This window comes from Dermochelys coriacea, chromosome 4 (genome assembly GCF_009764565.3).
Source record: "Dermochelys coriacea isolate rDerCor1 chromosome 4, rDerCor1.pri.v4, whole genome shotgun sequence".
Taxonomy (NCBI): Eukaryota; Metazoa; Chordata; order Testudines; family Dermochelyidae; genus Dermochelys; species Dermochelys coriacea.
In genome coordinates, this window is record NC_050071.1 from 109,706,791 (window position 1) to 109,720,174 (window position 13,384).

General features: G+C 34.6%; 1 protein-coding gene across 1 annotated transcript in view; it reads left to right on the forward strand.

Annotated features, from left to right (window-relative positions):
- DHX15 (DEAH-box helicase 15) overlaps positions 1–12,742 on the forward strand; it is a 75,116-nt gene extending 62,374 nt beyond the window's left edge. Inside the window, exons 11-14 of the mRNA XM_038398561.2 lie at positions 943–1,065; positions 5,242–5,432; positions 10,814–10,983; positions 12,175–12,742. Of these exons, the coding sequence (XP_038254489.1) occupies positions 943–1,065; positions 5,242–5,432; positions 10,814–10,983; positions 12,175–12,292 (602 nt within the window). The 3' untranslated portion in view covers positions 12,293–12,742. The remainder of the gene's footprint in view (positions 1–942; positions 1,066–5,241; positions 5,433–10,813; positions 10,984–12,174) is intronic.
- The last annotated feature ends 642 nt before the right edge of the window (positions 12,743–13,384 follow it).

Genomic DNA, 13,384 nt, shown 5'->3' on the forward strand with positions numbered 1-13,384 from the left:
GTTTTTTTAAATGAGGTGAAGACCTTGTATAACAACTTTCAACCTCATGAATTAAGATTAGTGTTGCAAACCTATAAAATTGGGATGGCTGCTTATAAGATGTTGACAGATCATAGAACGAAGTGATGCTTCAGTAAATATTTGTGCACTTAAATTGTCTATTCGTCTGTTAGATTTTTGGCACTTAAATTTCTGGTTTTGAATTAAAAGTCAAAGCATGCTCATGGATAAAATCACATGTATAAGAGAAACTGAGGATAGGCAGAACTGATCAATTTCAGAGTGGGAGTTTTATTTCAAATAGTGCCAAAGGGCGGTTTAACCTTCCACCACTACCGCTACCATCATGACCTTGGACTTCTTGATACTTTCTCATTCACATAAGTTTCTGTGCACCAGTGCTGATAGCAATACCTACTGGAGGTGACAGAATACATGTAAGGTTGAAATTACCTAGCAGCAGACTAGTAGTAAAATTTCACCAGCTGCACTAGTGCAATATACTTTGAAAACTCTCTTCTGTACTTTTTGTCCACAGAGAACCTCTCTGAAAAAGACTTCCTCTTAATTAGACAATCATTGTCACTTTGATACTGCTGTGTGGTACAGCTATCAGCACTGGGTCTTGAACTAAGATCTGTTGAGCCTTCTAGTATATTTAGACAATCTTGATGGCCTTCAGAATAGAGATTTTGATGCCTACATATAGTTCTAGTCAAAATAATCAGGTACTCTGTAGCTTTGAAACCCTCTTGTCTTACAGATGTGGTTAGGTGTTGATGTACCAAATCAAGGTAGTAAACAGTCCAAGATGCAGTTGGAGGCCATCCTGCCCTGCCCTATGCTCTGTGAACTGACCTAGCTAGGCCTTGTTCCTCTATCTGTGAATGCGTGACTCATCGATATGGGCGTTTGTGTTGGGCCCATACCAACCTTGTTTAGTCCCACAGTGTTTTGTTCGCCCCACGGAAGCCAAGAAAGCAGCAGATGAAGCCAAGATGAGGTTTGCCCACATAGATGGAGATCATTTGACCTTGCTGAATGTCTACCATGCTTTCAAACAAAGTAAGTGTAAACCTAAGCATTTATATAATATGCATTAACTCTTAATATTACCATCCTCTATGCCTGGTGTCAAGTGTGAATTAAGCGAGCCTGTTTCAAAATACTAGCTTGTTATATAACAGAGTATTTTTAAATAAATAAATGTTATCATGTGAGGAAGGATTGGCATCTTTTTAACAATACTATCTCTCTTACCTTAGAACTAGGAAGTAATCTCATTTATCTGGAAGATTGACTTATTAACACTTGAACTCTGGTTGCTGCCCAGTTGTATTTTTTGACTACCAGTTCCCCTGCAGCTTTTGCTAGATCTGCGTCCTGGGTTGCCTGAATTGGACTTAGGCACTGAGTTTTTCAGGTGGCAGATACAGATAGTTTAAGAAGCTATTTTAAGATTATTGTAGAGTTTTATAAAATGTTGGGGTTGTTTCTGATATTTCTTTTCCTGTAAAATTACATGCCAAAGTTATCACAAGTCTACCTGTTGAGCTGAGAGGGAGAGAGAATAAAACCTATAAATGTAAAATCCCTTTAAGAGACGCTTGAAATAACACATCGTATCCCTCAAAAAAAAATTTTGTTTTAAAGTTGGATATCTTGGTCTGGCCCAGGTCTTGAAGCGAGTGCTGGGTAGCCTTGGACAGCAAGGAATCTACCTTTCCTAGGCATATGAAATATTAGGCGTAGAAAACCTGAGTTTTGCTTTACTTGGGCAGAGGGTAATGTCTCTGGGGAGTTTTGAGGAGGGGATATTTCAGAGTTGTGGGGAGGAGAGGAGCATTTCTGGAACCAGGTTGATTAGGGAAAAAGGCTGGTTAGGGGACCGGAATGTTGGAATAAGTCTCAAGGAGACTAATTTTTAGAAGAGCATAGGTGACGCGTCAATAGTGAATGGTAAGTTTATCACATGGCTCTGTAATTTATCACATAGATATCACTTGTACATATATGGTTTGTATGTGTATATACAATACAGTATACCCTCCTCCAAACCCATCACTTTTTTTGTTCAAAAATATTTTGGCAGTTTGTATCAAATGACAGAGAGGTGAAGATAAGCAGTTCTATCTGTTTTTTTGAAAAACAACTAAAAGTGGCATCCTGGGTTTCAGTATTTTCCATCAACCATTTCCATGTCAAATTTGCTTTGTTTGTAAGTCAAAAGATCACACAAACCACCAAGAAAGCTTCACATGGAGTTTAACAATCCAGCTGTATTTTTACATAATCAGAAGAAGAAAAGGTAGTTTTAAAAAAAATTTGAACTCAAGATTTGGCTGGCAGTTTTGGTGTATGATGCAAAATTGAATCCAGTTTACTCTTCCATAACCTTATTGCAGCACTAACAGGAGTAAAAACTGTAGGTTTTTAAAGTTAAATTTGTATGTAGAATTAAAATGCCATTATTACGTAGTTGCTTTTTGACTATAACCACATGTGGCGCTCCAGTAGCAAAAGAGAGAGTCCATGTTTTTTGATAAAGAGCCTACAGATGTCTTCAGATCTTCACTTTGAGCAGTAGTTAGGAGGCTTCTGTGAAAATTCACTATTAGTTTTGGAGAAGCTTGAACTGCTCCCACCTTTATGCTATCTGCTCTTTAGATTGAGGACTTGAAGCTCCAGGATTCTCCAGGTACCTTTTATGGACACTTAATTTGAACATTTTTGGAAGCCTGTAAGTGGAGGAAGTGCTTGACTTGGAGGGTAAAAACAATGCTGCTTATGAAAATTAGATTTAGAATACTCTGCCAAAAGTGATAGCAGCTTTCAGTCCTCATTTAACATCAAAATAATATTTATTGGTGGTGTTGTGTTGGGTCCTAGGTCTATCTTGTTTGGGATCCAGCAGTTGTGGCACATACCTTAGTGTTAGTACAACTGTTTTTATCCCCAGAAGAGAGTCATGTGCTGTTATGAATACAGTTTTTCCTCCTAAACCACTGTCTCTTTAAAAGTACAAGTACTCTGGTGAAGCATACGTTCAGTAATGATTAAAGGAAAACTGACGTGACAGTACATTTACAACGGGGCTGTGGTCACGTGTTCACTTTGAGTAAAATGCCACTCTCTGTATGTGGAAATATCTGGGGAACCAATTATTTCTTAATTTCACGGTGTTCCTATGGTACCTTATTTTGAGCTGGGAAGCTGGGGACTGCAAGTGGATATTCTTTTGTACAGGACAATATAAAACACCGGTTAAGTTTAGTGAAGAGGATAAGGATTAAATGGCATGCAGTTGAGATTTTCTCTCCAAGGCTTAATATTTCTTTAAATTACTTTAGGGCTAGTTTGTACTGTTCATTCTACCAAAAAGCCTCTACATTAATCCTTTGTTTGTAAGGTGTCTTATGAGAGGAAAGTATAATCTATTTTTAATAGTTATAACAGCTTGGCTTCTACAAAATAACTTGGCAGCTTCCTCAATACAAAATTTATCTTTTATTGCTAATCTGAAAATACAGAAAACTTACTCAGAAAACAAGTACCTTAAATTTTGCACAACTTTGTACGTTTCACCTGTTCGCTTATACTTAAGTGAAGGATCATTTCTCTAAATGTTCAGGCCAGTGTCTTTTAAGAATGAAGTGATCCTACAGTCTGATTTCACACAGCATATATAAAGTATTCATGAATATGGAAGATTTCTTTTTAACAAATAATATATAGTAATACATTAAGACAAAAGAGGCAGTTCTGCTCTACTTGGCACTGGTGATGCCTCAGCTGTGTGGTCACCGCACATCAAAAAAGATGTGGACAAATTGGAGAGAGTCCAGATGAGAACAACAAAGATGGTATGTTGAGAGAATATCACCTATGAGGAAAGATTTTAAAACAAAACAATTAGGCATGTTTAGTCTTGAGAAAAAGACGGGTAGGGACCTGACAAGTCTACAAATATGTTAAGGGCTGTTTATAAAGATGATGTCCCTGGCCACTGAATGTAGGATAAGAAGTAATCTGCATCAAGGGAGATGTTGGTTAGGTGTTAGGAAAACTTTCTAATTTAAGGATTGTTTCAGTAGTGGAACAGGCTTCCGAGGGAGGTTGTGGAATTTTCATCCTTGAAGGCTTTTAAGAACAGATTAGACAAACCCCTGTAAGGGATGGTCTTAGATATACATGGTCCACGGACTTGAGCTCCTTTCAGCTCTTCATATCTATGATTAAGTAATGCTGCTTTTGTCAGATTAGTAAAGCCACAAAGGTAATTTCAGGTGCATCATTTGAAGAGAAACTGGCATTGCAGAGCTACTTAAGAATGAAACACATTTCTTAGGTAGTTTCGGTATTGTCTAAATGTTTCTGATTTTTGTTATTGAAGGGAACTGATGCTGTGTTTAATGTTATCACCCTTCTTTAAATACACTGAAATGAGCTAATGTTACAATGACTCACTAGAACCACCATTTCCGAACAGTAAAAGGAGTAAAGTGTGAGCGTACCCATGGTAGGCAACTAGTCTGGATAATCTAGAGCACTAGAAGTGTGGAATTCTGGAGATGTTACTGTGATAGGCTGTGACCAGCCGCTTATGTCTGCTTTAATTTTCCCTTCAAAAGGCAGAAAACACTTAACTTACCACTCCTCTAAGGTAGCTAAAGCATGCTTCTACTGCTCTTTAAAGATGAAAAAGCTCTATAAAAGGGCTTAATATTTAAGGAGGTTTTATTATTCATTTGATTTAGTTGATGCATCAATGCAATATAGATGTACTAGTCTATCTCATGCATTCATTACCCATATAACAGTAGTTAGTAAAGATTTCCACATGCTACTTGCAGCATGTTCATTTTTCCTAGCATTGTGGGCTAAGGTTACTTGCACTTGTGTGGCATAGTGAGCCTCATTTTAGGAAGAAAGACATTTATTGGCATAGCATGTCAGCAAGATGGTAGTGTTTAGACGTGTATGTGTATTACTGCACACAAAAAATGCTAGGTATATTCTTTGGTCCTGGCCACACATTTCCTGAGTAGAAGACAATTTAGCCAAGGTATCTAATGTATAAAATCCATTGAAGAGCCTAAGAACTATTAGCACTTACAAAATATGGATTTTGTTTCTGGTTCATCTGATTGACCGTTCAGTTGGTCACTGTTTTATTTATTTGTTTTAATGGGATAAAACTTTCAGTTTTGGATGATTAATGATTTTTTTTTAATGTTGCAGATCATGAGTCGGTTCAGTGGTGTTATGACAACTTCATTAACTACAGGTCCCTGATGTCTGCAGACAATGTACGCCAACAGCTGTCACGAATCATGGATAGATTTAATTTGCCTCGTAGAAGCACAGACTTTACAAGCAGAGACTATTATATCAATATAAGAAAGGCTTTGGTTACTGGGTATTTTATGCAGGTATGTGTGTATCTGTATATGAAATGAATAAACTCCTCAATTTTTGCTGTGTAGATTTTTAACTTTACCTTAATTAACTATCACAAGTTATACAACTTATATGAATATTACTTATAAAAATGTTTAACCATAATTTATTCAAACCTATTTAGTAGAAGATTCATTGAGTAGGAGTGTGCAATCAACCTGATAAATGACAGTCATCTCAAGAAAACCACACACTTGGAAGAGTTAAACTAATCTGATTTTTTTTCAAATGTTATTTCTTTAGTCTTTACTAGTTATCTTGCTGAATAGCTGGTGATTAATCCCTGGTAAACATTGTAAAAGAAACAAACCAAAGCACAGTCCTAATACAATTGTCTTTCAAATAAAATATTAAAATGCAAAATAGACAGTGTCTAATCTGACAGAACTACAGAAAATGTATTTCTATAATTGTTTCTGATATTTGAAGCATGAGAAGGAAACTGCATTACAACTGCCATATTGGTTTTCCAGTATGAAAGAGGGAAGATCAGGTAGCTGCTTACTTTGGCAAGTTTAAAATAAAAATTAAGTTTACAGTGGCAATAAGCTTCCATTTGGATAATGGTCAACTGCTTCGAAAAGCAAATGCTCTGAGCATTTTGATTAAAGTATTGACTCGTTATTTTTAAATATGTAGGAATTGTTATGCTTGTCATGACCAATGCTCTATTTAGATCTTCATTGTTGGACAGGATATTGTGTTAAACATTGAAGCTATTCTAATTATCTAATCATAATATATATGGACTGCAAACTTGTGCTCCAACAGTTGTCAGCAACTGACTTATAAATACCGATAAATATTTTAGCTGAACCGGTGATTGATCATTTCAGCCTTGACACTATCAATGATAAAACATGGGTGGAGCACAGACTCCATAATAAATCTATCAGAGTCCCAGGGAAGGAGATAGAAAAATATTGCAAGACTGTCAGCCTTTTTTTCAAACTTTTTTTCCCTATGCAGAATGGTGATATATCCCACAACAGTTAGTTCTCTTGGGAGAGTTATAGTACTGGCCCCTTTCTGGTTTTTAATTGTCCACGTTTCTATAATTGTGCGCTCTGATGCATAGTGAGGAAAGAATTACTCCAGAATACCAGCAGACATAAAATTTGTATAGTTGGTACTTGCAAGGAAATCAAGCCATATTCACTGTTTACTTTCTAAAAGAAAATTTTAGCTGATCAGAAAATGGGGGAGAGCTGTATGCGTATGAGAGGATTGCTAAATGGCTACTCAGTAAGCCAGTTTGCCTTTTAGTGAAAGCGTAGTTTACATAGACTTATTTTGTGCCAGGTTCTTTCTTTTAAAAAGTTACTAACATGTCCATCGATTTTGTGTATTTTGATGGGAGAAAAGCTCACGTGACTTTGATGTTTTATGTTTGTCTGAATTCACCTTTTAGTGGATAACTCTTTAACAGTTTAACAGTAGTATTATGATCTTTTGTTTTATTTTATATTATAATACAAAAGATTACATTTATGTACCATTAAAATTACATATAAATCAAAAATGGAAATCATGGTTTTCATACTAATGTTATCTGAACAATGGGCTGTATATTTTAATTATAGTAAACATTTCTCATAAACAGTAATGTATTGAGACAGAATTTAGAAAACAAACCTGTTTAGTCTGTGGTTTAAACCAAAAACAATCGCCAAAAGATCTGCCACAAGCTTCCTGTATTAAGTTTCCGATCTGTACTAATACCTGACAAGGGCATTGAGACCCGATTATTGATACTGCTTGGAAGTGCACTGATATAATTTACTAGAGAAGTGCAAAGTTTTAACTAAGAAATAAATGAAAAATACACCGACAGATTTAATGTTACTCTTGAGAATGTTCTGACTTTTTATGAGAACATGCTTTAATTTTTTTTTTCATTTTTAAGAGGGGAAAATCTTAAATTCTACATTAGCAAATTTGAATGCTGGAGAAAAAATGGTTTTATAACTGTAGTTCATAATTGTTAAAACACCTGCAGTGCACATACTCTTCTCAGTCTAAGCTTTGTTTCCTCATACAAATTTCAGGCCCTAAAGTATTTAAATTCCTTGGCCTTCAGGGTGCAAATAGCTATATAGAAACTTCAGCACTTCTTTTGCACTTGCATCTTTTAATTTCTACTTTCAAATCTATTTTTGGAAAGTAGTGAGAAAATATTACATAAATATTAAAATAAATAGATATCAGAGTTCTGAACATAAGTGAAAGATGCTACTGCAAATGTGAAGTATTGGCTCATGAAATACGTCAAAAATAGTACTTCATGTAACTCTTTGTAAGTGTGCCTTAAGAGATGGTCCTCAGTAAGGGCCTGATTAGACAGACACGTACATAAATATTCCTTCATTTCACACCTAGTTCTAACAGATAGCTGAGACATAAGAAGCCCTAAGAGATGAGACTATATATTTTGTATTCTTTTGCATTAGCCTATACTATTCAGATTAGAATACATAAAAATGAAAGGGGAAAATAGAAAAATGAATGGCCTTTGATATATAGGAGATCGGACTAGATGATCTTGTCTGGCCTTAAATTTTATGTATCTATTAGAAAAATGGCAGCACATTTATTTATTTCCCTTTTCATTGTTACCTGGTCATAATCCTGTTTGATCTGATAAAAACAGATCACAACAACTAAATTTTCATGCTTAATCAACTCTTTCTTAGAGCAGAAATACTTCTTTTTTTTTTTTTTAAAAGTGTAAAAACTGAAATTGTGTGATTTTAGAAATCTTAAGGATGGAGCCAAAATAACTTTATGGGAAGTACTAAACTGGGTTAAAAGGTGGGATAATTAGCCTCCAAAAAAGTTAAGGAAATGAACAAAATGGGAAAATAACTGAATTGGAAAAGTGCAAGCAAAGGAAGTAATTGCAGGTATAATTGCACTGTCCCAAAAGGTCTCAGTGATGCCTGAGGAGGCAAAGGCAAAACAAACAATCTTCTATATAAATCTAAACATTTTATCAAAAATAATTTCAAAAAGATTACTAGCATCAGTGGAGTATTCGATAAATATTGACTAGATAAGTTTTATTGCAGATAGTAGTCTTTTGAATATTGTTACGAAAATGAAGGGGGGGAAAAACCTTGCTGCTGCAAATGTTTTTGTCCTGGTATATGTATATGCCTTTACAGTGCTTAACACATTGATGCCCTGATCCTGTTGTTGTTTGTTTTTATATATAATGCATTTATATATAGTGTATTCAAACTATGACTCTCTTGATGCTCGAGTTATAGTTAATGGCGGTAACTCAAAACCTTTTGTTAAAAAGTGGTATGTGCCAGTTGTCTTCTTTTCCCACTCCACTTCCACTGTCACTTCAGTGGAACCACTGGCAATCAATATTGGGAAATAAAAATAGGTAACGTATCATATAAAAATTGGTTTTATGCATATGTTTTATTGTATATTTCAAAACCGTCAAAATCAATCCAGAACTCCTCAAAATGATAGTGTTACTGTTTCTGGCTATAAGATAAATGACAGGAAAATGGAAGCTATGATGCTAAGCATGAGGAAACCAGAGGTTGAGATTTTTGTATAAATTTAAATAGAGCCAAGAGAGATTCAGATACTAAATGTACATGTTATTAATAAGAAAATTTATAGCAAATATTCCCTAAAATAAAATATTTAAATAAATGAGTTGTTCTTCCCTTACCTTTTCTACATATGATAGAACCAGTTAAACAATTGTTCTCCCAGGAATATTTTTAACCAATATATTCCATTCCCAATCCAGGAAACAAAATTGATTAAAATATTTTATTAAAATAGTGAAAATTATCCAAGAGTGAATCATTATTGGGTGGTCATCCAAACCTGAAATAAAGTAATGGTATAATCTGTGAATTTCCTTTGTGTTGAAAATGAGACGTTAGGTAAAAATTAGCAATTCTTTAGGAATATTTTAAAAGGGATATTTCAAAATACACCACTGCAAATAATATCCCAGAGATTTTAGATAATGCCACAAAAGGTGTAAGAAACATAAGCACAAAAACTTTAAAAATATATAAGAATTTCTCTTAATGTGACATTGGGGAAATATCCTGATTTGCTATAAGTAAGCACAGGTAGTTATTTCTTTCGAATACTTGTGACTTAAGCAGATAAATATTTTTAATCACTATGGTAGCAAAAATGAAAAACTGTAGAAATGTGGTTGGTAAGAATAAAAGAATGAAGATAAATGATTTACTGCCTGTGCTAGATTCACAATTCAGGAAAGATTGCTCAAGATGAACTGATTTAAAAAAATCATGGATATACTAGCTGTAACTCCATAATCTAGACTGTTTTCAACTCTGTTATTTCCTTTCATTATTTTTCTATCCCCCTTTTAATATTTGTGACAAAACAGAATTGTTGACGGTACAAAATATCTTCAATAAAAAGTTAACTAAAGGGATGATGAATTAGCTTTAGATTAACTCTGTAAATAAAACTAGTGATATAAAGATCTCTGAATACTTTACCAAATACTAATAAATTAAGTATTGCAATATCTCTGTGATGTAAGCATTGTCTCTTCACAGACAGGGAAACTTGGACGTGGAGAGGTTAATTGACTTTACCAAGGTCACAGCAAAAGTGTGTTGCTAAACCTGCATCTCTCAGCTCTGAGTCTTATTCTATAACCACAAGACCATTCTTCCACCTGTCATACTGGATCTCCAGCTCTTTTATTGGGCTTATGCATTTTTTAGATCCAAAGTGTTAGTAGAAACTATATTATTATAGGTCCATTATTATAATCCGAAGTACGATCGTAGTTGGTGTCAAATGAGAATTTTAGAATCAACATATTGTTCCTTTGTCAGTCCAAGAGGCAGTAGAATGACTAAAGTGCTTGAGTCCTTGTTGGACTGATACTGGCTTTGTAAGATACTGCTATTAAAAAACTTCTTCCAAAGTTTTCATTTTAAAGAACTGTATTTGGTATGCTTTTGTGCTAGAGATCCTCTTCCTAAAGTAAGAACTACTAGCCAGTTTTGTATCACTTTGTCTTTTGCTTAAATTGTTTATGAATATTTTAAGTACATCTTAGCATTTGCCAAAAACACCAGAAATCTTGACAGGCAATATAAACAGTTACTCTTGGCTGGCAAGTATGCAAAGTCCATATGAGGTTTAGAAAGTTAGTCTTGCATATTTTAGAAAAAGAAACAAGTATTTTCAAGGTAAGACATCTGCTATAGAGTTGTGCAGGCAATAAACAGGTGAGTAGTTTTAAACAATTTCAGACAGTTCACAAAGAAAAGATTTAGTTTCTTACATGTAATGAAATGCTCTGTTTTTTGTTTTGTTTTTAATTTAGGTGGCACATTTGGAGCGAACAGGGCATTACTTAACAGTGAAGGACAACCAAGTGGTGCAGTTACATCCTTCCACAGTTCTTGATCACAAACCTGAATGGGTGCTTTATAATGAATTTGTCCTTACAACAAAGAATTACATCCGCACATGTACAGATATCAAGCCAGAATGGTGAGCAAAAACACTTGAACCTTTTCTCTTGTTCTAAGAATCTTTTTTTTAAATCTGAAGGCGTTTTCTCAAAATTCTGTAAAGTTAGTACTTTTTTTTCACAACTGTCTACTATAAAATGTGTTTTTCTATAAAATGTTTTGATGGAGTAGCTGGATTTGTGCGCTTACAGGTGACTTGAGCTCCCTTGATCTGTACATATAGCTCCCATACATTAGTGGGGGCTATATGTGTGAACAAGGGGGGTTGGTTTCTGTTTTAGATGTTTATATTTGCTAGTAATGAGGAGTCCTGGGATTTGTTTTGAGGACTGAGCAGGAAGGATTTAACATTGTGTCACAGTCTTGGGGTGAAATCCTGGCCTCATTCAAGTCAATGGCAAAACTCCAATTGTCATCATTGCGGCTAGGATTTTTCCCTTGGTGCAAGAACTATAGTTTCTAGGCACTAACTTCCTGGTGGTAGATGCATGTTTGCACAGTCAGGCAGGCAGTGCTACATACTTTGTGTCTTGTTATAGGTTGTCACTTGTTTCTCTGTGTGTTGTACATATGACTTCATGGTTCTTGGAATCTTAAGTTGTAGAATACAATAGTTTTTTGGAATTGGTATCTGGTTATGAAGTAATCAAAAACATTACAATATATCCTAAAATGTTTACAACTTCAGTATTATGATTCAATTCAGAATGCTTTTTTGGATCATTTGAATATTAGTGTTTGGCACTTGGGTCAATCAGAACTTGATTTTTCTATTTAAAGGCTCAAAAGCTTGGGTCTCTCACCAACAGAAGTTGGTTCAGTAAAAGATATTACCTCACCCACCTTGTCACACTAAAAATTAGGTATCTTATTCCTTCTTAATAAGAATTATTGGAAAATTTTGATCTTTGAAATGGCCACAGCCTTGAGGCTAGTGTGAACATGTTTCATAACTTTTGTACTGCTTAAATAAACATTAAAACTCTGGATATTTTTGTATGTAAAGCCACTTTTATTTTTGAAAATTTAAAACTTCCTTTGTAATGCTGGACCTAGGAGTCATAAGATGGATCTGTACATTTCTTAGACAGTACTAAAGAGATGTATAATGTTTAATTTTTTTACATAGCTGCTAATTAGGCAAAATGGCTACAGGCTGTATAATGTTCAAACTTGTATATTAGTGACAATTTTTTTCTCTTTTTGGCAGGTTGGTGAAAATTGCCCCTCAATATTATGACATGAGCAATTTCCCACAGTGTGAAGCAAAGAGACAGTTGGACCGCATCATTGCCAAACTTCAGTCCAAGGAATACTCACAGTACTGAATTTATGCTTTGAACTGAAGTTACTCAGAGGACGACTTTAAAAGATGAATGAACTCAGAGTTCAAGTTGTGCTCTTCACTTCGGTTCAGTAATGGCCTTTATTTGAAAGCTTTTAAATTTTTTTTCTTTACAGTAAATATTCCATTCTGATTTCATAAATTAAACATTTATGCCTCCCTTTTGTGTTGACACTGTAGCTCATACTGGAAAAGCTGATCAATGTTTTGCAGTTTATTGAAAGTAGTTCTATATATAACAATGTTATAAGCATTTCTTTAGAAATGGTTGAAAATGCTTCTAAAATGTGATTATCGACCATGGTATGCATGATCGTTGTAATTGTTGACATTCCTTTTAGAAGTTGTGAAATGTTACAACTTGTGCTTATGTAGACACAACCTTCAGCTTCAGTACAGAGGTACTGACTTCAATAAAGTCTATTTATACTAATTTTTTGCCACAGTACGTCAGTATTTTTATTGTTTTTGATCTAAAAGTTTGAAGAATCATTCAGTCTCCAATCTTCAATTAAACTGCTTATTTTGTTGACGTCACTTTAGTCCACAGTTTTCAGTGTTGCAGTTATCTGTGTATCGCACTTAGTACAAATAGTGATAAGTGAGATATTAATATATAGTGTGTAACATGAATTCCCATGCCTAATTCTTTAAATGGTTTAGTGATTTGTTTTAAATGGAAATCCCATGTAATCTTGTTGCAGTTTTGACAGAGCTCTTCCTCTGAACACGTTTGTACAGACTTTCTTGGTCAGAATTGTAATAATAAGAATGCATCTTGTTTGAGTCTTTATGGCAAACTAGAAGTTACTCTTTTAGGTGGTGGTCAGATAAGGTTTATACTACATTGTTAAAATGCAATAATTCTTATGAGGTTGGATTCAGTAGCATGAATGAGCTATATGACTGACAAACACTCCAGACATAGTAGTCTTATAGTGATATTAATGAAATAAGACTTGACAGCTTTTTCAAAAAAGGAAAGTTGGAACTTGTTGATCCTAGATGGAATTGAAGCGTTTGGTATGATTTAAGATTTCCCCTACCCTGAAACACACATTAAATTAACAGTCGT